At 43.1% G+C, this 27621-nt stretch overlaps 1 protein-coding gene and 1 pseudogene across 5 annotated transcripts in view; both read left to right on the plus strand.

Annotated features, from left to right (window-relative positions):
- Positions 1-2302: 2302 nt before the first annotated feature.
- On the plus strand, positions 2303-3092 carry LOC147020056 (uncharacterized; annotated as a pseudogene).
- Positions 3093-6310: 3218 nt separating this feature from the next.
- The window catches only part of MCM10 (minichromosome maintenance 10 replication initiation factor), a 150028-nt gene continuing 128717 nt past the window's right edge, over positions 6311-27621 (plus strand). The window contains exons 1-2 of one of the 5 annotated variants that reach the window (XM_085895050.1): positions 6311-6561; positions 21865-21891. In XM_085895050.1, coding sequence (XP_085751176.1) covers positions 21879-21891 — 13 coding nt within the window. In that variant the 5' untranslated portion in view covers positions 6311-6561; positions 21865-21878. Of the gene's footprint in view, positions 6583-21864; positions 21892-27621 lie in introns of all 5 variants that reach the window. The other 4 variants (XM_085895053.1, XM_085895049.1, XM_085895051.1 and 1 more) reach the window with 4 other exon arrangements.

Here is a 27621-nt window from a genome sequence, read left to right on the forward strand (position 1 = left end):
TGATGATTTTGCAAATTTTTTACTGTTATACAGCAATTAAAAAGAACATCTCGAAAGAGGCTTGCTTGTACAATGAACACTCCAAACCTCTTTTTAGAAGATTATTAGAGACTTGTATTCATGTTATAAAGCATTTATAATTCCACAGACGAATCTCAAATGGTAAGAAAAGGTTGAGACTGTGGTTTGGGCGATCTCAATGTAATGCACGAGGCTTGGCACAAGATGCCACCCTTGCCATACACAACTGCAAGACAATTTCGCAGTCAATAATCAATTAACACATTATAATAAAAGCCATTATTATAACGACACATTTTCCATCCAATTATCAAATAATTAAAAGCTTAATGAAGAATTATATTATCAATACATGTCTTTGAATCTAAATTCCTGTAATGAATTCTTATCTACTTTAAAGGAATATATTTCTTATAATTATTATTGTGACTGCAAAAGGGTATAATCATTTGTATATAAAGTTGTGATGAATCTTTAAAGTATTGTTGTCGTTGTTGGAAGCTGTGAGGTCACGAGTCACGCGTTACGCATCGAGTGTGAAGCTGTGAGGAGATCCGTGCGTTTCCCGAGTCTTCGTCATGTGATCAGATATCACCTTAATTGAGTGAATTAAAGCCTCTATAGTGAAATCGGCTTGTTTCTATTCTACAACAATTTAATCCACTGTGCGTAATGCGCAAACATTCCCATTGCCCGACGCAACGAGGGCATATCGTGTGGGGGTGGAAGCTCCTGAAGTGGTGGAAGGCGCTCAGGATCTGGTTTAATTGTTCCATTTTCAATTGTGTAGCCGAGGAGGTCCACAGATTTTGCAGAGAATCCGCATTTGTCATTGTTAAATGTCAGATTATACCTCTTAGCGGTATTGAGAAATTTATTCAGGTTTTCATCATGTTCTGCCTGGTTCTTTCCACACACCGTAACATTGTCCACGTAAGTAAAGGTATTCTCCAGATTCTCCTCGAAGATAACGTTGTCGATTATCCTCTGGAAGCTTGCGACGCCATTAGTAACGCCAAATGGAATCCGGCGGAACCGATATAGTTTTTGACAGGCTTCGAACGCTGTAAATGGTTTGTCTTCTTCTGTTATGGGAATTTGATGATAAGCGCTGCGCAAATCCATTGTCCTCAATATCCGATATTTCGCAACATTTCCTACCATTTCATGTATTCGTGGCAATGGGTAGGCATCGAGTAGAGTGAAACGGTTAATTGTTTGCGAGTAATCGATGACCATCCACTTTCTATGATTCAGGTTGGTTGTAACTAATACTTGGGCACGCCATGGAGACTCGCTCGGTTCAATGATTCCTTCTTCAAGAAGCCTCTTGGTTTCGGATTCCATAAACTTGGTATCCGCTGGTATATCGCCGTGACTTCACGGCTATTGGCTTGCAATCGGGAGTTAGGTTGGCGAACAACGAGGGTGGAGAAACAGTGGATTGCAAACTTTTCTGAAAAGATTCGTCCCCTAGTACAGTGTAAAAGCTTCCCTCTATCATTAGCTGCTGTTGAAGCTTTCAAACTTCTCAAGCAAGACATCGCCAACTCCGTTGTGATGGCTACAGATGAAACTGTCCCTTTCATAGTTTAAACCGACGCTTCCGATCACGCTATTGCTGCTACGCTTAACCAGTCCGGGAGACCTGTTGCATTCTTCTCGAGGACTCTTTCTGGTAGTGAACAAAGGCATTCAGCAGTAGAGAAGGAAGCGTATGCGATTGTGGAGGCTCTGCGTAAATGGAGGCATTATCTGCTGGGAAATCATTTTCAGCTTATTACTGACCAAAGGTCTGTTGCGTTTATGTTTGATAACAAAAAAGCTGGAAAAATCAAGAATGAAAAGATTATGAGGTGGCGCATCGAGATGTCATGCTCCAGCTATGACATAATTTATCGCCCGGAGAAAGAAAACGCTGCTGCTGATGCCTTTTTACGAATTTGCTGTTCAGCTATTAACGGCAAAACCTTGCAAGATCTCCACAACTCATTATGCCATCCAGGTGTAACAAGGATGGCCCACTTAAATGCGCTGCCGAAATCCACCCATTTCTGTCGAAGAAGTTAAAAGGATGAGTGAGTGCATCTCGTCCAGTCTGTGCTGAACTCAAACCGAGATTCCATAAGGCCACCCCAAGTAATCTCATCAACGCTCCCTTGCCTTTCGAGAGGCTAAACATCGATTTTAAAGGACCCTTGCCGTCAGTGACGGACAATCGCTACATGTTAACTGTTGTGATGAGTTTTCAAGGTTTCCCTTTGCCTTTCCATGTGCTGACATGACTTCAGCAACCGTCATAAAATGCCTCTGCCAACTGTTTGCAATCTTTGGTTTGCCTTCTTATATACACTCTGACCGAGGATCTTCCTTTATGTCCGAAGAACTCAAACGGTTTTCTGCATGGACGCGGCATTGCCACCAGTCGAACTACTGGCTCTATCCCACAAGGAAACGGATTGGTGGAAAGATACAATGGTATCATCTGGAAAGCTGTGACCTTCGCGCTTAAGTCGCGAGAACTGAAGACTGTGCAGTGGGATGCTGTTCTCGCTGATGCTCTGAATTCTGTTCGGTCGCTACTCTCCACATCCAATAATGCCACTTCACACGAACGACTGTTCAGCTACCAGCGCCGATCTACCAGCGGACATTCTATACGCACCTGGTTGGCTTCTCCTGGCACTGTGCTGATGAAAAGCCAAGTACGCCAGAGCAAGTATGATCCCTTGGTGGATGAAGTCGAACTCATTGACGCAAATCCGGAGTATGCCCACGTCAGACTTTCTGATGGCCGCGAGACCACTGCATCACTGCGACATTTGGCACCTCCTGGTGATGTTCAACGTGGGAACGTGATGGGTGATGCCCTACCTGTGGAGCAACAGCAGGCTGGTTTCGAAAATGGAGAGGTACCACCGAGCAATTCTCCTACGGCAGAGGAACAGACTTTAGCTGAGGAAACAAGTGCAACTGAACCCTCGTCATCAGTTAAACGGTCCCCATTGTGGCGATCTGAACGGATCAGACGCCCTCCTGAATATCTTGGGAAATATTTGGTTGAACTTTAGAGGTGGGGTGAATGTGATGAATCTTTAAAGTGTTGTTGTTGTTGTTGTTGTTGTTGTTGTTGTTGTTGTTGTTGTTGTTGGAAGTGTGAGGAGATCCGGGCGTTTCCCGTGTCTTCATCATGTGATCAGATATCACGTTAATGGAGTGAATCAAAGCCTCTATAGTGAAATCGGCTTGTTTCTATTCTACAACAAAAGTTAAAGTGTATATTAATTTGCCTTTAAAAAGCTTGGTTATGTTCTTGTTTTATACACATTCTGTCGACTTGACTATTGTGAAATGCAACCCGTGTTTACTTAGCTCAGTTTATCTGCTCAGCCAAAACGTTTTGCAAACCTCTTTTGCTGTGGTTCTGTGTGTCAGTCAGCAAGCTGTTTTATTTTTTAAAGAAACATTTTGCTTCGAAGTTCAATAAATTTTCAGAAAAGTGTGCATTTAATGTGCTATCATGAAAGGTGCTGTCGCACCTTGACGATTTAGCCAGCGTATGCCAACTTATGAAAAATTTGGCTAAAACGCTGGCACACATCGAATACGTTATGGGTACGTTTTGTATACGTTAAGAGCACGCTGAAAAACACTGCCATACGTCGTAGTACACTGGCTTTCATCGTTGTACTTTGCGGTTGTCCTCAAATTTTAGCATGCTTGAAATTTTACGACGTATGCCAGCGTATGACTCACACGTTCCGCTACGCTGGCCATAAGTTGTAGGCACGTTATGCGATCGTTGACACACGTTACTTGTAAGTTACTCATAAGTCGAAACACGTCGAGGTAATGATTAGCGTACCTGAAACTTATTTATATCCTATGAATAACGTGTTGTAGGCACGTTACACGATCGTTGACACAAGTCGAGGCACGTTACGTGATTGTTGACACACGTCAAGGCACGTTACTTGTAAGTTACTCATAAGTCGAAACATGTCGAGGTAATGCTTAGCGTACCCAAAACTTATTTCTAACCTATGAGTAACGTGCTTTGAACCTATGTGTAACATACCTTCAACGCATATTGACATATGTAGACGTATTTGATTGACGTCTTCCGGACGACCACAGAACTTGCTGAACGTGTTTCTAATTTACAGCTACCGTATAATGGCGTATTGGCAGCGTTTAAAAAATAAAAAACAACAATAACTTATGATATTTCGTCACGTGCCATTACGTCACGTCCGATTTCCTCTTCAGTTTGCTCATGTCTTATTCTTAGTTCCTCCTCTGTGATTATTTTCTGTTTGAGGATATTGTCACGTCGATGTCGAAACTTAAAAGCAAATGTCTGAATATATTTTAAAATTCGTGATAGACTAAAAAAATAAAAATAATAAAAAACAACAACAACAACAACAATTTCAGATATTTCGTCACGTGCCTTCACGGAGCCAAGGAGAAAAAAAGAAAATGTGCCTTGATGGAGAAAATAAGTTCCAGGTATGCTAAACATTACGTCGACGTGTTTCGACTTATGAGTAACTTTCAAGGAACTTGTGTCGACGTGTGTCAACGATCGCATATCGTGCCTACAACTTATTCCCAGCGTAGCGGAACGTGTGAGCCATACGGCGAGTACGTCGTAAAATTTTCAGCATGCTTGAAATGTCACGACGTACTAGACGTACCACGAAATATGACAGCGTACTTCATCGTTTTTCAGCGTGCTCTTAACCTATACACAACTTACCCATACCGTATTCGACGTGTCCCAGCGTTTTAGACACATTTTTCATGGGTCGGCATACGCTGGCTAAATCGTCAAGGTGTGACTGCGTGGTTGACACTTCCAATTCTCAGGTGGTTATGATTTAAATCGGCATGCAGCAGGTTTTTAACAGGCTACGCCACGAGTTCGGCGGCGATACGTGCAGCGCGCTATGCCTAAGTTAAACTATCGTTGGGCATAGGTTGTGAACGCCGACAACAGGCTAAGCATTCGTTGGTATAAGTTATCTTTAACACAACGAAACGTTCTGTGCCCGTTACTAATACGTTATGCATACGACCAACACGTTATGAATACGACCAAAACTTTAAAAAAAAAACCTCAAAACTTCAGCGTACACCAACGTTTTACATACATTTTTATACGTTGCTGTTGCGGGTTAAAACGTCAAGGTGTGACAGCGCTTCAACCAAGATCCAAAAGTTGGATTTCACTTTTACAACGTCTAAAACTCTCAAGACCCCAGAAACCATTTAGACCCCTGAAACCTTTTAGACCCTTCAGCCCCACAAGACCCTTTGGACATCTAACGTCCTCAAAGATCCCAAAGACCCTTTCGACCTCGAAGACCCTTTAGACCCCTAAAACCCTGTAGGCTCCCTAAAACCCTATAGAACCTGTTACATCTTTTGGAAACCTTCGACCTCCAAGACCTTTTAGATCCTCTCGGACCCTTTAGAACCCTGAAGACCTTTTGACTCCTTTCTGCCCTTTCGACCTTCATACCTTTTAATACCATGGAGATCCCTTTGAAGTTTCGACCTTTTTTTTTTTTTTTAGATCTTTTAAGACTCTTTAGACCCCCTTCAAACAATTGCAACCTTTTAGACCTTAAAACACACCCTTTAGACCCTTTAGACCCGTTTAGACCTTTTCAAACCATTTGACCTTTACTCAACTTTTCTGACCTTTAACCTTTAAACATTTACAACTCGACCATTTAGAGTTTTAGACCTTTCATTTAATACATTCTTCTATTTATTTTCCACACAAAATACACCACACAAAACAAGTCCTGACGAGGGTCTACAAACTGATTACTCTTTCTTGTTGGTGTTGGAACACACCGCTTATTAACTCATATTTCGGTCTTCTTTATTCTATCAATCCAATGTTGTTGTTTTTTTTAATGAGGGATTTATGGTTAATATATGGAATACACATAGCAGAATAATATAATTAAAGGATATTAATTTGGGGTGTATTGATTAGCTCATCGTGTAACTTCCTCACATTTTCAAACAGGATTCTCTCGATTATGAATAATTTCGTCGATAAAGCTATTTTAACAGTTGAGGTAATGTCGATATAGGTCCATATAACGTTATTTTAACAAAAAAAAAGAAACGGCTGTGTACTCATTAAGTATATCGATTAATACACCGAAAAACCCGCCAAGTTTAATATTAATTTGGGGTGTATTGATTAGCTCATATTGTAACTTCCTCACCTTTTCAAACGGGATTTTCTCGATTATGAATAATTTCGTCGATAAAGCTATTTTAGCAGTTGAGATAATGCCGATAAAGCTCCATGTAACGTTATTTTAACAAAAACAAAACGGCTGTGTACTCATTAAGAATATTGATTAATACACCGAAAAACCCGCCAAGTTTAATGCCAGTATACGTAGTCAGTCAGCCAGCCAGTCGTGCCGTTTGAGCGCGGTGCCTCTTCAAGCTGCTTCTCTTTTTTACTACCAACAAAAGTTTTATTTCATTATCCTTCAAGAAGATCACGTAAGCAAGAAAAACTTCAACGTAAGAATATCACGTAAACATTTGCGTGTTGTTTAAATGGCTGTATGCTTCACCAAAAGTCCTGTCCGGCGTGTACTCGGGCGGTGTCATCGTTTCGTATTGTCGACGTGCCCATGGTGACTGATTAATGCCTCGATCGATTTTTTTCTAATTGTAAAAGATACCCCGGTATATTTTAGTCCAGACTTGTTTTGCTGAGGGACTACGTGCTCCATAATGCGGCACCCTTTTACCTATCAACCCTTGAAGATCTGTGGCTGGGATGGTGGTGAGAAGTCTGCCACAACCTTCTTGTGAGGAAAGATCCATGACCATGTTGATTTCCTCATGCCGTGATGCAATGCACTACATGTAGTTTGTGGCATGGATGTGCACGTAAGGTTCAAAACTTCACAAGATCACCCAAACTTCACGCATCAAAAGTTTACACGGTGAGGAAGGGCTTTTACAGAAGATCCAGGTTGGAGTGGAGGAAGTAAAGGAACAGCTCGGAAATCTAAGAGTAGATAAGGCTCCGCCACTCCGGGTCCAGATAATATGCACCTGAGAGTATTGATGGAGGTGGCTGAACAGGTAATTGAGATGTTAACGGATATTTTCAATAGTTCCCTGGAGTCAGGACAGGTACCAGAGGATTGGAGAGCAGCAAATGTAACACCATTATTTAAGAAAGGTTCCAGAGAAGAATTGGGAAATAAAACTCTTGATCTGTTAGTTTGACTTCAGTTTTGGGGAAGGTGTTGGAGACATTAATTAAGGACCGGATGAGGAACCATTTAAATAAATACAAACTAATTAAAGGCAGTCAGCATGGGTTTACCAAAAGTAGTTCCTGTCTTACAAATGTTTTGGAGTTCGATGAAACGGTGTCTGATTGGGTGGATGGAGGGAATGGCAGTGGACAGAGTATATCTAGACCAGTGTTTCTCAAGGTGCGGCGTGGCAATATTTTGGTGGGCATGAGGATTCAGAATTAATGAATCAATATATGATCACTTTCATAGCTTTGCTGTGAGTTCCCTTCTTGGTTGACTCAGCCATTTCTGATGGATTTATCTGAAGTACCAGAGCAATACCAAGAGGAGTTATGCGAGTTGCAACAATATGAGTCTGTGAAAACTATTTTCAAGATCAAAGGAACCATGATGCGGCTGTCTGAGGAGAGCGAAAAGAAATACCCAAACTCGACTACTTTGGCAAGGGAAGTATTGATTAATTTTCCATCATCTTATTCAGTCGAATGTGGATTTCGTGTTGTTACCGATTTGCTGCAAGCTCAGACAAATCGACTGGAAATCACGAAACGTGGTGATTTAAGGCTGAAACTGACAAAATTGGTTCCTTGAATCAAACAAATCTGCAGCCAGCGTCAAGGGCAGGGCTCCCATTGAAGTGAGTAGCAATTGAATAAAATTTGCAAAAAAGTTTTAATAAAGCCCTTTGAATACATATGTAGTATATACTGTAGTGTCTCCAATCATGGTGTGGCATACGATTTTTTTTTGAAAATCAAAGTGGGGCATGGGACAAAAAAAGTTGAGAAACACTGATCTAGACTTTAAGAAGGCATTTGATGAGGTACCACATCAGAGTTTGTTTGCCAAAGTGAGGGCTTGTGGAGTGGCTGGTCAAGTAGCTCGATGTGTATATTTAATGTGCTAAGGGACTGTGTGCCTTTTAATGACGGGCAAAAAATGGCAAAATTCCATCAAAACGGATTGCAAAATGGCTTTGTGATAAGGAAACAAAGAGTAGCTGTGAGTGGGAGGATATCTTGCTGGGAGGATGTAAGTAGCGGGGTACCTCAGGGATCAGTACTCAGATCATTACTCTTCATTATTTACATCAACAGTTTGGATAATGGGGTAAAGAGTAAGCTTTCCAAATTTGCAGATGACATAAAACTTGGAGGTAAGGAGGACAGCAGAGGGGGTGTTGATCAGATTCAGGAAAGTATTGATACTTGCATAGATTGGGTAAAAGACTGGCAGATGGAATTTAACCTGAGCATGTGTTCGGTGTTGGGGATGGGAAAGAACAATGAAAATAGAGATTGCAGGATGCAAGGGGTAATTTTGGAGCATGTCACACAGGAGAAGGATCGATCTGGGGGTGGTAATAGATCCTGGAGGTAAGCAGGCAGCACAGTGCCAGGCAGCTATAGGTCGAGCAAATATGTTTTTTAGGTGGTATTCGGAGGGGGATCATTTATAAATTAAAAGAGGTAGTGTTGACATTGTACAGGAATTTAGTGAGGGCCACATTTCGAATATTGTGTGCAGTTCTGCTCACCACAACTCAGGAAGAACATAGATGCCAAAGCGAGGGTTCAGCTCAGGGCGACTAGATTCATTCCGGGCCAAGCTAGACTCAGCTATAAGGAGTGAAGGAGACAGGGCTGAGGGCTTCATACACTAGAAAGGAGGTGGTAATGAGGAGATATGATAGAAATGTTTAAGATAATAAAAGGAATCTATAAAATAAGTGCAGATGAATTATTCAACAGAGTAGACAGTGATAGGACCAGAGGCCATAACTTGAGAGTTAAGATGGTAGTAAGGCAGGGGACTTTTACTCAGAGAGTAGTTAATGCATACAATGGTCTCCCTGGTAAGGTAGTGGCAGTAGAAAAAGTAGATGAGTTTAAATTAGAATTGGATAGGTACCCGGAAGTTATGGAGATAGGGGGTATGGGGATGTTGGCAGGACTTTTAGGTAGTTTGAGCATTAATGGGTGTTTGTGTTCATGTGTATGGAGTGCTGTTGGTGGGAGTCTCATCAAGGGGTGTTGTGTATTTGATGATGTATGTTTTTAACCAAGCCCATGCCCCCTCCCCTGGGATATATATATATATATATATATATATATATATATATATATATATATATATATATATATATATATATATATATATATATATATATATATATATATAGCCTGGTGTGTTGGCGCAGCGGCTTGGGATCCAAAAGGTCCTGAGTTCAAGACCCGTTGGGCCACTGAATTAATACACCAGGGGGTTGACTCAGCCTGTCATCCTTCCAAGGTCGGCGAAATGAGTACCAGTGTACTGGGCCGGTGTATACCCCGGTTAAAATAGGTGTACCATATTCCTGTGTTGTAAGAGGCGACCAGGGTTGCGTCAGGAAGGGCATCCGGTGTAAAACATGTGCCAAATCACTATGCGGATCATACGGATGATCCGCTGTGGCGACCCCTAACGGGAGCAGCCGAAAGAAGAAGAAGATATATATATATATATATATATATATATATATATATATATATATATATATATATATATATATATATATATATATATATATATATATACATACATGTATGTGTTGAGATCCAGGTGAGGTCCACAGCGATTAAGGTCAAGCTTTGTTCATCACCGATCTTGGTAGACCAAGAGAAGGGTTTATTACACACCAGACATATGCATATGGAGACAACAGGCTTTGAACACAATAGTCCACCCAGCCTAATCCTCTGGTGAGTGGTCTTTCGGTACTGCCTTATATTCAATTTACTGCGACCTTTGAATGACTGCGTGTCAAAGAGGATTTATTACCATTCATTAATCTATTGCATTCTCCTGTCAGTACTGCTGATAAGAGAGCACAGAGAGTGCAGAAACAACACCCTTGATTCCCTTAAAGAATTTTAAAAGGTAGCCTCCTACATGTTGTTGGGCTTTAACAGTTCTGGGCAGTAGTCCAACAGATTTCCGGTAGCTCAGCTGCCCGATTAGCAAGGTCATTCAAACGGTCGACAAGGCCAGCTGTGTTGTAACAATGTCAAAACAAGTTCCTTGACAGTGCACAGATAAACTAATGGGAAGATTTATCCTTTCCCTCTTTCCAATTGAAACTCAAGAGTTTTAACCAAACACTAGTAGACATGTTTGGTTGCTGTTAGAGTACATACAATCCCCGACATTTCCCTCCTCTTGTTTCTTTGAAACATTTGCAAAAGAAACAACAAATGAAGAAAAGGAGCATCCACAGGCCGGCAGGTCAGCAGATAGCAACCTCCAGTGGGTGGCCATCCTTAGGTTTAGCTCCAGATGGTCCAAAACGATCGGGAGTTCCACCTGCGCCCCCGAGCCCAAAAGGGGGTTCCTACCCACTTTCCAACCGGTCCACTAACACCCCGAGTCTTCAACAAGGGAAATCGGAAAATATCGCAACATTTAAATATAGAATATATAAGGAAGCCAAGCACTCCCAAAAGTTGTTCGTACAAGAATTGCTCATGGCTAAACAAGAATGAAGTTATACAGGAATATACGTTCCATTAAATATTTGATTATATATATATATATATATATATATATTTTTTTTTTTTTTTTTTTTTTTTTTTGTATACCTTGGTCGAGGCTCGTATGAGAGCTAACACACAACTCACAGCAAGGAGGCATGAGACAAGAGGGGTGGGAGTGGAAGGGACAAAACATTGGGGAACAGACACAGGTGAACTGTGGAAGGGAGAGGGATGGGGATGGGACGGGGAACATGGCGAGGAGAAGATGGACATTACAGGGACTTTCAGGAAGGAAAGCAGGAGAATTGGAAGGAAGTGGGCATGGGTGGATTATCGGGGTAGAAAAGATCGAGGATTTGGATGGGGGAAGATAAGAGGTGGTGGTGAACAGCTGTTTTGAAAGCCTGGAGGGAAGAATGGGAAAGAATAGAGTGAGGAAGTTTATTCCAAAGGCGGGAAAAAGAGGAATGAAAGAGTGAAGATGAGCAGTGATTCGTGATTTTGGTAGTTTTACCAGAAGGGGTTGTTGGCGGACCTTGAGCGCCCTGTGGAAATGTGGTTGGGACAAATCGCAGAGAGAGCAGGGGGGCAAGGCTGGAGAGGAGTCGGTAGAAGACAGAAAGACCACCGACCAACCTGCGGTGATTGAGTGAGAGGCCCAAAGACTCAGCTTCATTGCGGGAGATGCCAATGATCTTAAAAGCCCTGGTTTCGACAGCGTGAAGTCGAGAAAGGTGGGAGGCAGGAGCACCAGCCCAGAGGGGAGAGCAGTACTCCATCAGGCTACGGACAAAAGCTTTGTAAGTAGTCAGGAGCTCAAGAGGGCCGAGGAAGGACTTTGCACGACGGAGGATTCCCAGTCGGCGACTGGCTTTTGAGGCAAGGTTGGAAATGTGACTTTCCCAGGAAAGGTCATGGCAGATAGTGAGACCCAGAAGCTTGAAAGAAAAGACTTCTTCCAGAGGATTGTTGAGAAAGTGGATGGGGGGTTTGTAAACGGTCCTTTCGAAGAGACATAGTGAGAGTGTGAGATTTGTGTGGATTGAAAGACATGTTCCACGTGTTGGACCAGTTTGTGATTTTATCCAGATCTGCAGTGAGCGAAGAAGCTGCTGCTTGCCGGTCTGAGGGATGACAGATGGTACGGCAGAGGGTGGAGTCATCGGCAAAGAGAAATAGAGGATTTTCCAGAGAGTCCGAGAGATCATTGATGAAAACCAGAAAAAGAACAGGGCCCAGAACGCTACCTTGAGGAACTCCAGCCTGCACAGGAAGAGGGGATGAAAGAACTATATATATATATATTGCTGCTTAATGGACTTCATGAACAACAAGTAAGGCAGTGTTAAAGTATATAAATGTAATGTTCTTTATGAACAAAGCAAAAGAATATTTGATAAACTACAAGCCAGAGTATAATGAAGGCACAACTTGCCAGCAATTACCAACAAGGCAAATCAAATGGTATTTCTACCTAGCCCTTCAATTGGTGCAAGCAACGAAAGACATTCGTCCAATGTGAGTTGAAGCAATTGGTCATCACTCGGAGTAAGCCAGAGTAATGGATCGGCGACTACTGCAAGGTTACAATATGTTTCATTGTTCGTGGGTTGGGGTGACATGGGTGGGGTACATAGTATTGGAATGGGGGGGGGTAGGTGTAAGTGCAGGGAGGTTTGAGGAGGGCAGCAGTCCAGCAGTGTTCACCGGAGCCATCACCGTCTGTACTGGCTGGGTACTGGGCTTTGTTGTCCATCCTGAAAAACACTTTCCAATGGCCTTTTGGGCAATTACCTTGAAAACCATCAGTAATATAAAGGCTGCCACAATGATTATCAGGAATGTTATAAAAAATCTTAAAACACTTCCTCCCCAACCCCCAAACAATCCCTTTAACCAACTACTCATGTTATCATTACTGTAGTCTTTATATTTGCTCGCCTCTCTCCTTATGTGACCTGCGAGGTCATTAATGTTTTCTGAATTATCTGGGATGTACGTACAACATTCTTTGCCAATTACAGCACATGTTCCCCCTTTCTCAGCTAGAATCATGTCTAAAGCTATTCTATTTTGCATTACAGTAGTCCTTAATGCGACCAGCTCCGCGCTAATTTTCTCAAACCCATCAGCGGTATCATTTCCCATTATTTCCAATGTTGATGCCATGCTGATAAGTTCCCTACCTGCCACCCAGGCCCCATATCGGGGGAAAATTATCATTGCTGCATATGCCCCATCTGATATAGCTCTCTTTTGTTGTGTCCGATCTATCTCAGAGAATGGGTCAGTGATCAAACGCATGTGCGGTACGACGTACGCAAGATAACATGAACCGCCCCATTTGTTTGGCAGCCATGGGTAGGCTCTATACCCACACACAAAATATGTGCCATTAGATGCAACCTTCGGATATGTTCCATTCTCTCCCTTCCTGTTGGCTGGTAAGTCACTTATCTCTATTGATATATTACAAGTGGAGTTCCCTGCCTGAAATCTGGCATGAGGCTTTGTCCAAGTAAGGCAGATAAACCCCATACGCTTATATGTGATTCTGAAGTACGGAGGTCTTTTCTTTAAATTAAAAGGAGGGTACCACGCACCTCTAAAGTCTACACATGATGAGTTACCGGTTGTTTTAGTCAAATTAAAATTGTTGTACCAAGCAGCACCACAATAGTCTATTTCCTCAAATGGGATCACAGATAATGGCAAACCCGTTTGTGAGGAATGCGGGAGATAAGCACACACCCAGCACTTAGTCTCATTACTCAATGTAGCATATTTGTGCGACAAAAGTAAGAATGTATTTATCCCATGTACTCCCAACTCGTGTAAATGTTCAGTGTGGTTCCCAATTGCTCTTTTCCCCCTCTGTTGGATGGGTTGGATTGTCCAGTTATCAATTTGCCCTTCCACTTCCCAGCTTCCCATCCATGAGGCAATTATGGCAACTAGGATTTGCTGTAATGGGTTCATTCTTGCACAATCTCCTCCTCTGTTGGGATGGCAAGTTTGCAGTGTGAAAAGTGTATCCAAGCAGGCTTACCTTCGCACTTTACGGCAGTTGGGGTGGTCAGCAATACCTGAAACGGTCCCTTCCACCTTGGTTCCAAGGCCGTTTTCCTTGTAAAGTGCTTTATCAGTACGTAGTCTCCTGGCTGGAAGGTGTGATACGGCCTTTCCACCGGCTCGGGTAAGGCCTCCTTCACTCTCGTGTGTATCGTCCTCGCGATCCTGGAGAGCTGTTTACAGAATGTCAGCATGTTTTCATCCATCATTGCAATACTCAATTTGTTTATGTCGGTGGGGGCAGTTACGGGAAGTCGCATCGGCCTTCCCATTAGTATTTCATGAGGGGATAACCCTGTCTTCCGGTTCACTGTGGATCGCATGCTCATTAGTGCCAAGGGTAATGCATCTGGCCACTTCAACCCTGTTTCCGTTGTTAGTTTCGCCAGCTTGTTCTTTAGGATACCGTTCTGCCTTTCCACGGCGCCCGCTGACTCTGGATGATAAACACAGTGAAATGCCTGTTTTATTCCCAGTGCTTTACACGCTGCCTGTGTTAGTTCCCCCGTAAAGTGCCCCCCTTGATCATGTGATATTTTGTGAGGGATGCCAAATTGGCAGAAGAAGCTTTTTAACAAGTGCTTCACAACGGTGGCAGCATCTGCCTTTGTACATGGGTATGCCTCTACCCATTTAGTGAACATGTCTACCACTACCAAGACATTTCCATATCCGCATGATGGTGGCATATTTATAAAGTCTATTTGTAGGTGCACAAAAGGACCCCATGGGGGCGGGTGGGCTCCCGGCTGCCCCATCTTATCAATTTTTTGTTGGTTGTGTTGTTGGCATATCTGGCAAGTTTTACAGACCCCTTCTGCTATTTTCCCAATCCCTGGGGCATACCATGATTCTTGGACTTGTCTCACAGTCCCCCTCTTGCACACATGTCCATTCAAATGGGCCATGCGTGCAAGCCATGGAAGGATTTCAACAGGTGCTATTACCTTCCCCTTGTTTGACCAAAGTCCATTGTCATCCGCTGCTCCTCCTGCTGCTTGCCACTTATCATGGTCCTCCTGTGTTGCAGCAGCTTGAATTGCAATAATGTCTGACAAGCTGTATTGGTGCAGCTTGATTTGCTCTTTCGCCAATCGTGCCTGCATTATCGAAGGCAAAGGCAGACTAGCCGCCTCTTTTGCAGCTTTGTCTGCTTTATCATTACCTTTGTCAATGTCAGTTGTCAGTTTCTGGTGTGCACGGCATTTAATAACTGCGATTTCCGCTGGCAGTGTAATGCTTGTCAACAGCTCGGACACCAAACTGCCATTCTTTATTGGTGTTCCTGCAGAGGTAAGAAACCCTCGCATTTTCCATATTGCACCTTTGTCATGTACAACACCAAAAGCATAGCTAGAGTCAGTATATATGTTCACCGCGGAATCGGCAGACAGCTCGCAGGCCCTAATAAGGGCACACAATTCCGCCTGCTGGGCGGAGAAATGAGAAGGCAGACGGGACGCTTCCATTAATTCGTCAATCGTACACACAGCGTATCCTGCATGCCCCGAGCCATCTAGTCCTCGGTATGCTGAACCATCAACAAACAAGGTGAGGTCCGGTCGCTCTAGTGGTTGATCCTTTAGATCCGGGCGTACAGTGGATACTTCCTGGATCGCCTCCGTGCAATCGTGTGGGTCGCCGTCGTCCTCCGTTGGCAGCAAAGAGGCTGGATTAAGAACGTTGCATCTTTCAATTCGTAGATTCGGTTGGTGTAGGAGAGTCGTCTCATACTGCATCAGACGTGTATTGGTTAAATGCTGTGTTTGTTTTTGTGTGAGCAAAGCCGCAACACAGTGGGGAACCCTTAGAACCAGCGGGTGCCCCATTACAATTTCTGCCGTGCGTTTCACTGCATAACTGGCTGCAGCCACTGCTTGTAAACAAAAAGGCAGGCCGCGTTCGACCGGGTCCAGCCTTCAACTGAAGTATGCGATTGGTCGTTGGTGGTCACCGTGCGATTGTGTTAGCACAGCCTGTGCAAATCCCTTTGTTTCATGAGAGTAAAGGAAGAACGTTTTGTCATAATCCGGTAGCCCCAGAGCGGGAGCCACCGAAAGTGCTGCTTTCAATTTTGTAAAGCATTCCCCCATCTGCTCATTCCACACAATTTGATGTGGCTGGTTTCTCCCGACCACAACATACAGTTCCTTAGTTAGGATTGCATAATCAACAACCCATTGTCTACAGTAAGTTGCCATACCTAGGAATCGCATCATCTCCTTCTTCGTGCGAGGGCGGGGGACCTCTGTGATCGAAGTTATCCTCCCTTTGTCCAACTCCCTCTTTCCGTGGGAGATGTGGTGTCCCAGATACTTAACCCTTTCTTGGACCATTTGCAGTTTGTCTTTGTTTACCTTGTGGCCTTTTGTTGCTAACGCCCGTAGCAGCTGCAGCGTATCGTTTGTACACGCTGCTTTATTTGGGGAGCAAATTAGCAAGTCATCCACATACTGTAGCAGGACTGAATTACTTTAAAACAACATCTTCTAGATCTTTGTGTAGAGCCCGCGAAAATAAAGTTGGACTGTCTGCGAACCCCTGGGGCAACACAGTCCATGTGTACTGACGGCCTTTGTACGTAAAGGCAAATAAAAACTGCGATTCCTTATCAATGGGTACACTAAAAACGCAGAACATAAATCGATGACTGAGAAATGAGTGGAGCTAGCGGGAATTGATGTTATCAGTCCCTCTGCACTAGGTACCACAGGGTGAACACCTTGAATTATCTCATTCACTTCTCGCAAATCTTGGACAAATCTCCATTTATCTTTCTGTGGTTTTTTCACTGGCAATATAGGTGTATTACACGGACTTGTAGTTTCCACAATTATACCCTGTTCCTTCAAGGATTTAATTACGGGTGCAATGCCAGCCTCTGCCTCTTTACGGAGAGGGTACTGGCGCATATTTGGCAAAGGCATTCCTGGTTTGAGTTTAACCACTAGGGGCGTTGCCCCAATGATTCGACCCACATCATTATCATGTTTTGTCCACAATTGTGGTGGGACTTCTCCCATCAGATTTTCCACCTTTTCTATCGTGTTCATCATTTCCAATGCCTTTTCCCGCTTTGGTGGTAAATTAACCTCTTCCACCAGTCCTTGTATTTCTTTTTCCATAAGATCACAGATCCATCCTTCGTTATTCTCCAGCTTATGCACTTCCCAGTGCACTATTGTTTCTGTGCAGCTCACTGCTGCCTCCTGTAGGCGGTAAACCATAAATCCCAAATCCTTTGGGTGATATCCCTTTGCTGTAGTCATTGTTGCATGTGAGGTTACTCCCGGCGGATACTTTGTCAACTGCCTTTGCTCGTCTGTGAGCTTAACCTCCATTGCGACCCCTTCCTTACCAACCATTAGGCGGCAAAGCAATAAATCATTGCGTGTTTCCAAATGCGGAGCAATTTTCTCCGCAAATTCAATGTCATCCCCTCCCGCATCATAATAGATTGTACAATGTGGAGGGTTATAATATGTGTGCATTGTCACTTGTGCATTGTCTAACCACGTTTGCATTTCCTTATTTTCGTCTGAGATAAGATTTAGGCATGACCAAGCATTTCTAATTGGTTCCTCCGGCAGTCTCCACCAATAAACAATCGGATGCGGTGTCATCAGGATCATCATTGCCAAATGTGTCTTATCCCTGGGAATATCAACATAAACCCCTCCCTTTGTACATGCTATCGTGCATCCTAGTTTACACAACAAATCTCTACCTAGCAGATTAACTGGCGTAGTGGTTGTGAGAAGGAAAGCATGTTTCTCTTGCAAAGGTCCGCACCGTACTGGTAATTGTGTTGTTGCTTTTAAAGTCTGCACCTTACCCCCTAATCCTACTATTTGTACTTCGGTGTTTGATTTTTCAACTCCTGGCAGTTCCTTCGCTGCAATAGTGGAATGAGTGGCTCCCGTGTCGACTAAGAAAGGAAGCTTCTTACCCGAAACATCCAGAGTGAAGGTCGGCTCCTCTGTTGGTGTTAGTGTCAGCATAGCTCCCTGCAACACGGGTCCACCAGCGGTGTGTCAATATGACTTACGACCCTGCAGCCGTCTTGATCCACCGTCTTGAAACCCCGGCCGTCCTTGAGGGCAATTCCTTCGCCAATGCCCTTCCTTCCCGCACTGGAAGCATTCCTGCGGTGGCGCCGTTGGTTGTGCTCGGTTTTGGCCTGCTGCAGTTTTTGAGCGTGTCAGTAGAGGCGATCGTGTCCAACCTTGACCTTTCCCTACCTGTTTCTTGGGTTTCCCTCTTCTCGGTGCCGCCGGCGGGGGTCTTTGTTGGATTCTCATTCAGCGATCCCACTGTCTTGCCGTTTCTTCGTCTTCTGAGTCTGTGTCATCTTCCTCTAGCTCCCACTTTCTCCAATCTTTATTCTTCCTTTGCTCTGCCACTTTATCTAATAATACCATTTGGAACACTTCCTCTTTAATTTTTGTTTTCGCGCTCTCCTTCTCTTCTGACCGGGATGAACATTGGTCGGCAGCTGTACAAATCTTAGTTGCTGGTCTTGCCTGCCAGCCTAGCATTACATACTTTAACTGCTTCTTAATCTGGGGTCTGAGTCCTTCCATTAGGAAGTTCGTCAACGCTCGTTGTGGTATTTCTTGTTCAACTTGGAAACCCCCATATTGCAAGAATGCCTGCACTAATCTATGCATGAATTCGGTCGCGCGCTCCCCTTGGCGTTGCTTTGTTTCATAGATCTTATCCCAATCTAACGTTGACGGCCGCATTGCGCTCTCAATTGCATCATAGAGGAGCTGACGTGCAGTCTGCCTCTGTGCGGCAGTCCATGCCGCTGCTCCCTATGGCTCCTCCTCTGGCCAATTACCATCCTGTTTAGCCCTTTTCCACACAAATGGGGACAGCACTGCATGGCATAATACTCCAATGTCTCTATGCGAGCAGCGGTGTGCCTCAACCCACTGCATTATCAATTCCTTTGTTGCTCCCACATTCCCTCTCAGTTCTAGTACTCGCTCCTTCATCGATCTCAATTCACTCTCTCTAAACGGTCTGTACACCGATTGAGCTGGCCCTCCTGGGCCCGCTGGAATTATTTCTTGGACCGGGTAGGCAGAGGCTGTGGCCAGCAGTCCCATGGCTCCCAGGTCCGGATACAGACTTGGTGTGCTATTCACACACGCAGGTGGAACACCTGCATTGTTTCCCTGGTCTTCCCACCTCTGCACTGCAGTTACAGGGGCAGGAAGATTTCCCTTAGCTTGCATTCCCTTATTTTTTTCTCCCATTTTCTCGACTTTTTGTTCCACTAATTTTCTAGCCACCTCATTTACCTGTAAGGCTTCCTCCTCCCACATATCATACGCTCGCATGTCTGGCTCAGGTTTTACTTTATCATTCATTCGATGTTCTAGCCGGCTTGATAGATTATCTACGATTTCTGATCTTAGAGAACCCCACCTTGGGAATGGGTGTGGATCCCCTTTTGTCCACCTTTCCCACAATGCCAATTGAGTGCATGACTTAGGTCCATATTTTTCATACATTAATCCCGCAGCTGTATTCGGGGGGTGGGGCATCTTTATCCACTATTGATTTTGATGTCTTATTTCCCATATTTCCTTATTTCACTGATCCTTCCTAGAGTTTTCTTGGGCCGGGTTAGTGTTCTCCGCCTGGGGTGTTTCTTCACACTCCCAATGCACACTTCCCGCTCCCTCACCCTCCCAACGGGGTTTTCACACCTTTCCCTCCCCTCACTCTCCCGTTCGGATCCTGGCCCTGGCGTATTCTTGGGTCTCCCCCACGGTCTCCCAAAGGAGTGTCCTGGGGTTCCCCTCAACCTTCCAATGGGCCCTTACCTTCCCGGGTACCCCTTTCCGATGTGCAAATAAACCTCCTTCTCCCCTGGTTCGTTTTGAAAGGGCAAGGACAGATCTCAGAGAGCAACGAGTATCCCCAGTGTGAGAAAGGAGGCAGCTTTCTTACCTTTTCCTTAAGCTGGCCGGCTCTTTCCTCCTTTGTCTCACCAGAGCTCTCGAGCTCCTCCTCGATCCGGCTTGCCCCCCGCCGACTACGCCAATTGTTGAGATCCAGGTGAGGTCCACAGCGATTAAGGTCAAGCTTTGTTCATCACCGATCTTGGTAGACCAAGAGAAGGGTTTATTACACACCAGACATATGCATATGGAGACAACAGGCTTTGAACACAATAGTCCACCCAGCCTAATCCTCTGGTGAGCAGTCTTTCGGTACTGCCTTATATTCAATTTACTGCGACCTTTGAATGACTGTGTGTCAAAGAGGATTTATTACCATTCATTAATCTATTGCATTCTCCTGTCAGTACTGCTGATAAGAGAGCACAGAGAGTGCAGAAACAACACCCTTGATTCCCTTAAAGAATTTTAAAAGGTAGCCTCCTACATGTTGTTTAGGCCTTAACAGTTCTGGGCAGTAGTCCAACAGATTCCAGGTAGCTCAGCTGCCCGATTAGCAAGGTCATTCAAACGGTCGACAAGGCCAGCTGTGTTGTAACAATGTCAAAACAAGTTCCTTGACAGTGCACAGATAAACTAATGGGAAGATTTATCCTTTCCCTCTTTCCAATTGAAACTAAAGAGTTTTAACCAAACACTAGTAGACATGTTTGGTTGCTGTTAGAGTACATACAATCCCCGACATATGTATATATATATATATATATATATATATATATATATATATATAATTTAAAAAATCAAAAACTACAAAAACTTCAACAAACAAGTGAAATCCTTCAATACAGCGCGTGTGGTGAATCAAATGAGTACACTAATGTTAAAATATGCAATTTATGCTTTTCAGTTGAAAAACAATTAAAAAGCGTACTTAATAGTTGAAATGTAAAAATCTTGTTATTATTGTGTTAAGCACCTTTATATATAACAGAAGGAATGAAATCGTTCGATACAGCGTGGCAGGAGGCCACAAAAGAATGATTGTAAGTAAATTTCAACTACTAATGCATGACGAAACACTTGTTTATGGCTAATATTAAAGAGAATGATGGCATAAGAAGAACTTAGCTTTCTGCGTTCGGCGCGAAATGCCATGGTGGATGGAAGTGACGCTTTCGTTCGTTCGTACATGAGGGGGGCGCGTTTCTTCGTTTTTTTCCGTCAAGCAATAAATTAAATGGTTTTCACATATATAACACATTACTTTCACAAATTTGATACAGCGTGGCAGGGGACCGCAAAAGAATGACAGCATAAGAAGAACTTAGCTTTCAGCATTCGGCGATCGGCGCGAAATGCGATGGTGGGCGGAAGTGATGTCTTTCGTTCGTTCGTACATGAGGGGGGAGCGTTTCTTCGTTTTTTTCTGGCAAATAATGAATTAAATGGTTTTCACATATATATAACACATTAGTTTCACAAATTTCCATTGAAATACTCGGGTATTTCCATCAATTGTCGCCATTTCCGTCGTGGTTACGCACTACATCTACCGGACGGCCGGCATTGGCTGTCTTGAGGCACTTGGGGGGTGGGGGGGGAGACGGGGGGACACGGGACCCACCGGAGACGTGGTAGACGACGCCGGGGACATTTCAAACTCGGTGCAATTGTATACACCGCACACACTGTAAAAAAAACACAAAAACACTTTATAAAATAAAATAAAAAAGAACATTTTGCATTTTTCTTCTTTGGATCCTGCATTGATAAATTAGTATGGTGTTGATGTGCTGCAGGCATGATGGGCTTAATGGCCTCCACCTGTGTCTGATTTCCTTGTGTTTCTTGAGATGTCATGTCATGCACTCTTTGTGCTCTCTGTCATGACTTAACCTGTGGTTTGTTTTCTGTTAATATGACATTGTTTTGTGTTGACACGTGACCACCTCTGCTAATTTCTGGGCATGGTGCTCACTAATTATCCATAATGTCTTTTTTCTTTTCTTTTTCTTTTCTTTGCAGAAACCAAACAAGCCATGGCTGACACAGGTTTGTATCTACAGCTATTTGTAAGTCTTTTGTCGACACCCGAATCCAATATGTGATTAATGAAGAAATGACACTTTTCCATCTCTTTCCCGTTTATCAAAGTTGTGTTTTCTGATATTTATTTTACACCTAAACTTTCCCTGTTCCGCAATATTGTTTCCACTGAAGTGTTGGACCCACCATGCCAGTATTTAATGTAGGTCCTCATTCAGGACGGAATAAGGACTTTGCCGAACTTAGGACCTTTTTGTTGTCATACCATTTTGAAAGAAAGAAAAAGTATGTACAGTATATGTGTTGTTTTGGATTCGCTATGGTAGAGGTCGCAAGGGGAGTTTCTCAGATCCACTTCCTGGCTGATTAACGGTAGATATTGCTGTGGTGTGACGGGTTGCTATGCAACCACAGATGCAGTCTGAGATGCTTAATTTAGGTAGAGTCCAGCATCCAATCCTGCTTTACCTTCTGAGCAAATTAATTACCCCAGATCAGGACTGTGCCTCCTGGTGTGCCTCCTGGTGTACCACCTTGATTAAAGATGGCTGAGAGTGACTGAAGGTGGACACACCGGCTAATGGCTACCCATGTCGGAATAGCAGAGACAAACTCCATGTTTTTACACTATGCTGAACCAAAAGAAGCTGACAACCAGCCAGTTTTGAAAAGGTTTGTAATGATTAGCAAAGAGCACGTATGTACAAGCAGTGTCACAATCAAGAAATCCTTTTACTGTGCACACCAGTCCCTCCTAATCGGTGACTTGTTACCAATACAAACGGGCACCACAGTCATTCCAGGAAACAAGGAGAAAGAAGGACAGAGATGAGAGGAAGTCAGGGCGTATTGCCGACTTCGTGCTCACCTGCACAGAAGCCGTTGATGCTCGTGCGTCCGAAGCGGACGAGGTAGAACAGAGGCGGTGAGAGATTGTGTAAATCGGTGTGTATGGCTGACACACCCGGGGAACTCTCCACTGGATTAGTAGTGTGTTTGGCACTGGACCTCGCTTGCTTGCACTTGTCCACCAGCGTGCTCTTGCTTGGTATGTGTTTTGGTATGTGTTTCCCCGGGTCTCTGAACACCGCCACAATATATATATAACACACTTGTTCATTGGGTGGACAGTTGGCCTGACTCCTCCCACAATTGTAACCTGCAAAATCATACAGCCACCATGTCAGTGCTATGCATAGCCAAAAATCTCTTCAGACCCGTCATATTTACCATCGCCATTTTGTTTCTTCATGCTGTTCTGTCTGCTTTGCTGTGATTTGTGTCTGAGTTTTCCCTTCAATGTAAACCGACCAAAGCGACTGCTTAAAGGGTCATCAGATATCAAAAGATTGGAGCCAATAGGCGTCACTGGCCTTGTAAGTTCTGGTCACTGGCTGTGTGAAGGCCAAAGTAAGTACAGGTCTCAGGCTTCAGGCCTCTGGTGTCAGCCTCTGGGCCAGTGCAATTGGAATCTATCTGGCCTATATAACCACGATGCATGATATATGCACATAGGCAGTGGGTATGTTTTAGCTTCAAACCTGGATTATGTTTTTACAGCTCGTGCGCTGTATACAATTGCACCGACTTTGAAATGTCTCCGGCATCGTCTACCACGTCTCCGGTGTCCCCTGTGTCCCCCCCCCCCACGTGCCTCAAGGCAGCCAATGACGGCCGTCCGGTAGATGCAGTGCGTAACCTTGACGGAAATGGCGACAATTGACGGAAATACCCGAGTATTTCAATGGAAATTTGTGAAACTAATGTGTTATATATGTGAAAACCATTTAATTTATTGCTTGACGGAAAAAACGAAGAAACGCGCCCCTCATGTACGAACGAACGAAAGACGTCACTTCCATCCACCATGGCATTTCGCGCCGAACGCAGAAAGCTAAGTTCTTCTTATGCCATCATTCTCTTTAATATTAGCCATAAACAAGTGTTTCGTCATACATTAGTAGTTGAAATTTACTTACAACAAGAACGAAAAAATAATCTCCTCAGATTCAACAAGAACGAAAAAAACCCCGAAAACTTCACGTGCAGGACAAGACCAATCGAGCTTAAGGAAACTATACTGTAACTGCACTGCTCCTGATTGGTCAAAGGACACCATGTGTGTTGTGTGGGCGGTGTTCTGCACTAGGATTCCAGGCTAACTTCTTCTTATGCCATCATTCTCTTTAATATTCGCCATAAACAAGTGTTTCATCATGCATTAGTAGTTGAAATTTACTTACAATCATTCTTTTTCCGCTCCCTGCCACGCTGTATCAAACGATTTCATTCCTTCTGTTATATATATATATATATATATATATATATATATATATATATATATATATATATATATATATATATATATATATATATATATATATATATATATATATATATATATATAAAGGTGCTTATCACAATAATAACAAGATTTTTACATTTCAAATATTAAGTACGCTTTTTAATTGTTTTCAACTGAAAAAGCATATATTGCATATTTTAACATTAGTGTACTCATTTGATTCACCACACGCGCTGTATTGAAGGATTTCACTTGTTATTTTTTATTTTCGGTAGTGATCAAGGCAGCGGTCTGTTGCCAATGGCTAAGCGCATGTAAGTGGTTACCACTCTGTTTCAAAAATGTCAAAAAATGAAGTTTGTTCCATTGCCTTCTCACTACATTTTCCTGAAAGTGGAAGTCTAATTGAGTTCAGAACAAAAAACCGTATAGCTTAATTACATATACAGTCATGCGCCACTTCACGACGGGGTTACGTTCTGAGAAACGCGTCGTTAAGCGACGTCGTCATTGTGTGAACATCATTTTTTTTTTCGTTTTCGTTTTCGAACATCATACTTACACAAAACTACACACCTAGGCTATATGGTATAGCCTATTGCTCCTCGGATACAAACCTGTACAGCATGTTACTGTACTGAATACTGTCGGCAATTGTAACACGCATCCAAGAGAGACGGAAGACACGTTAGTTTTACCTTTGTGCTGTTCATGACAGCCATCGGTGTTGTTAGCAGCAGCTTACAATCTCCTCTCGTATCGATTATAGAAAGATGAATAAATAGCGTTTGGATTTTATAAATACGTAATCATTGCATCAATGTTATAATTTATAAATGAAGAAACGAGCTCCTGTCAATTGTGATATATTTTTTCGGAACAGTGCGATTGTTTTAACAACATGAAAAGCTTCACCTAAAAGAAATTTGTGTTTTAGTTTCGACTATAACAACGATTTATTCGCGGAATTCTTCAATTCAAAGGTAATTTACTTGCTGGAAGGTAAACACGCAAACATTGGTTCAGTTTGAAAGCCGATTTCCTTGAATCCCGATTTAGCATGACCCTGATTTTTTCGTGATGACATTTTATGGACCTCAACGATCGCATTATAACAGGGCCACACTGTCGTTTAGTATCGTTATGAAGTATTATGTACTGTACATCGTACATAATTGTATGTGCTATTTTTATACGACTGGCAGCGCAACGTCGGCGACATCACTCGGCGATAGGAATTTTTCAGCTACGTTTTTTTTTTTCATTTTTTTTTTTCAGAGCTGGCAGATCCGTCTTTTATGCAATCCGTCGTTGCCTGGAACGTCATTAAAGGCCCGGTCACACCTTGACGTTTTAGCCAACGTATGCCGATTTTTGAATTTTTTGTCTAAAACACTGGCACACGTTGAATACGTTATGGGTAAGTTTTGATAACATTGAGAGCACACTGAAAAACACTGCCATACGTCATCGTACGCTGGCTTTAAACGTTGTACGTTTTGGTTGTCCTCAAATTTTTTTCATGCTTGAAATTTCACGACGTATGCCGGCGTATGACTCGCACGTTCCGCTACGCTGGCCACAAGTTGTATGCACGGTCTGCGATCGTTGACAGACGTCAACACATGCTACTTGTAAGTTAATCATAAGTTGAGACACGCCGAGGTAATGTTTATCGTACCCGAAACTTATTTCTAACCTATGATTAACGTGTTGTTGGCACGTTACGCGATCGTTGCCACACATCGACAGACGTTACTTTTAAGTTACTCATAGGCTGAAAGACGTCAGTATAATGGATCGTCCTTGCGTCAGCATCCACGGCCACGGCCAGGACACTTATTTGCAGCATTCTTCAAACTTTTCTTCGGCATGACGAGGATGTTCACACTTCGATGTCTAGCTTGGCTATGATTCCAATTGTCCATCGGCAGCGTCTATTTAAACTAGTCGAGTTTGAGCGTTTTAACACGTTCAGAAGAAACGCTTCAAATTTCCAAACCCCAGCGTCAAAAAACAAAGGCGAGTGACAGCAATTTAAATCGTTCATTGTAAACAATGAAAATAGCTGAGTGGTACCGTTTAAAAGTCGTTGAGTGTAAAAAAAAAAAAATCGAATTGTAGAGCGCAAGCGTCTACTTTCAATAGTGGGGTTTGAGCGATTTAGCACGTTCAATAGAAACGATTAAAATTTCTGAGCGCCAGCGTCAAAAAACAAAGGCGAGTGACAGCAATTTAAATCGTTCATTGTAAACAATGAAAATAGCTGAGTGGTACCGTTTAAAAGTCGTTGAGTGTAAAAAAATCCAATTGTTGAGCGCAAGCGTCTACTTTCAATAGTGGAGATGCAGCCATTTAAATCGTTGAGTGGCAGCCTATGAATAGCAAACCCTACGTCACCGGCAAAGATAAACTGCCGCACGATATGGATAAGTTAGGCTATCGTTGGGCATAGTTTGTGAACGCTGGCTTCACGATAATTATTCGTTGGTATATCGTATCTATAAGTAATCAAAACGCTCTATGCACATTATTAGTTCATTGTGCATTTGTCCAACCCGTTATGAATAGACCTAAATCGTAAAAACAAGCTATAGCTCATTGTTGAAAAAGCCCCATAAAAAATTAGCCGTGAAGAACTTCGAACAATGGTGAAAAGATGTCTCCTACCCGTGGACACTCGGACGCAAGGACGATCCATCATCACCCACACCCTCCCCTCACACTCACCTACTACTGCCAAAATGAACAAACTACTACTAATACTAATACTAATACTGATACTGTTACTGCTGACATGGACATCGACTCAAAAAGGACTCGAAAACACTGTTGGGTTCCCCTTTTATGAGCAGCATTTTTATATACCAATTCCCAAAACCGCTGGGAACACGTCTTTATATGGCAGTTGTAAGCTAGAAACACGTTCATTTTTTTTTTTTTGTCGACCGGAAGACGTCATTGGAATACGTCTACATACGTCTGTGTGTTGGGACTACGTAAAGAATTGGTTCAAAGCACGTCAAACATAAGTTAGAAATAAGTTTCGCGTAAAAAAGACATTACCGCGACGTGTTTCGACTTATAAGTAGCCTTTGTGGACGTGTGTAAGCGTCCACATATCGTGTGTAAAACTTATCCCCATTGCATGCGGAGCGTGTGTCATACGCAGAGTACGTCCAAAAATTTTGAACATGTTTAAAATTTCTTGACGTACTCTACTTACTACGACGTATGATAGCGTACTTTAGCGTTGTACTCACGTATACCAAACTTACTCATACCGTATTTGACGTGCCCCAACGTTTTAGACACATTTTTCTTAGGTCGGCATACGCTGGCAAGATCTCCATGGTGTGACCGCGATGTTGTCACTTCCATTTCTACGGCAGTTATGATTCGGATCGCTGTGCGTCAACCTTTTAATAGGC

Source organism: Eptatretus burgeri, chromosome 9 (assembly GCF_056783735.1).
Source record: "Eptatretus burgeri isolate ZD-2024b chromosome 9, Ebu_testis_v1, whole genome shotgun sequence".
Lineage (NCBI taxonomy): Eukaryota > Metazoa > Chordata > Myxini > Myxiniformes > Myxinidae > Eptatretus > Eptatretus burgeri.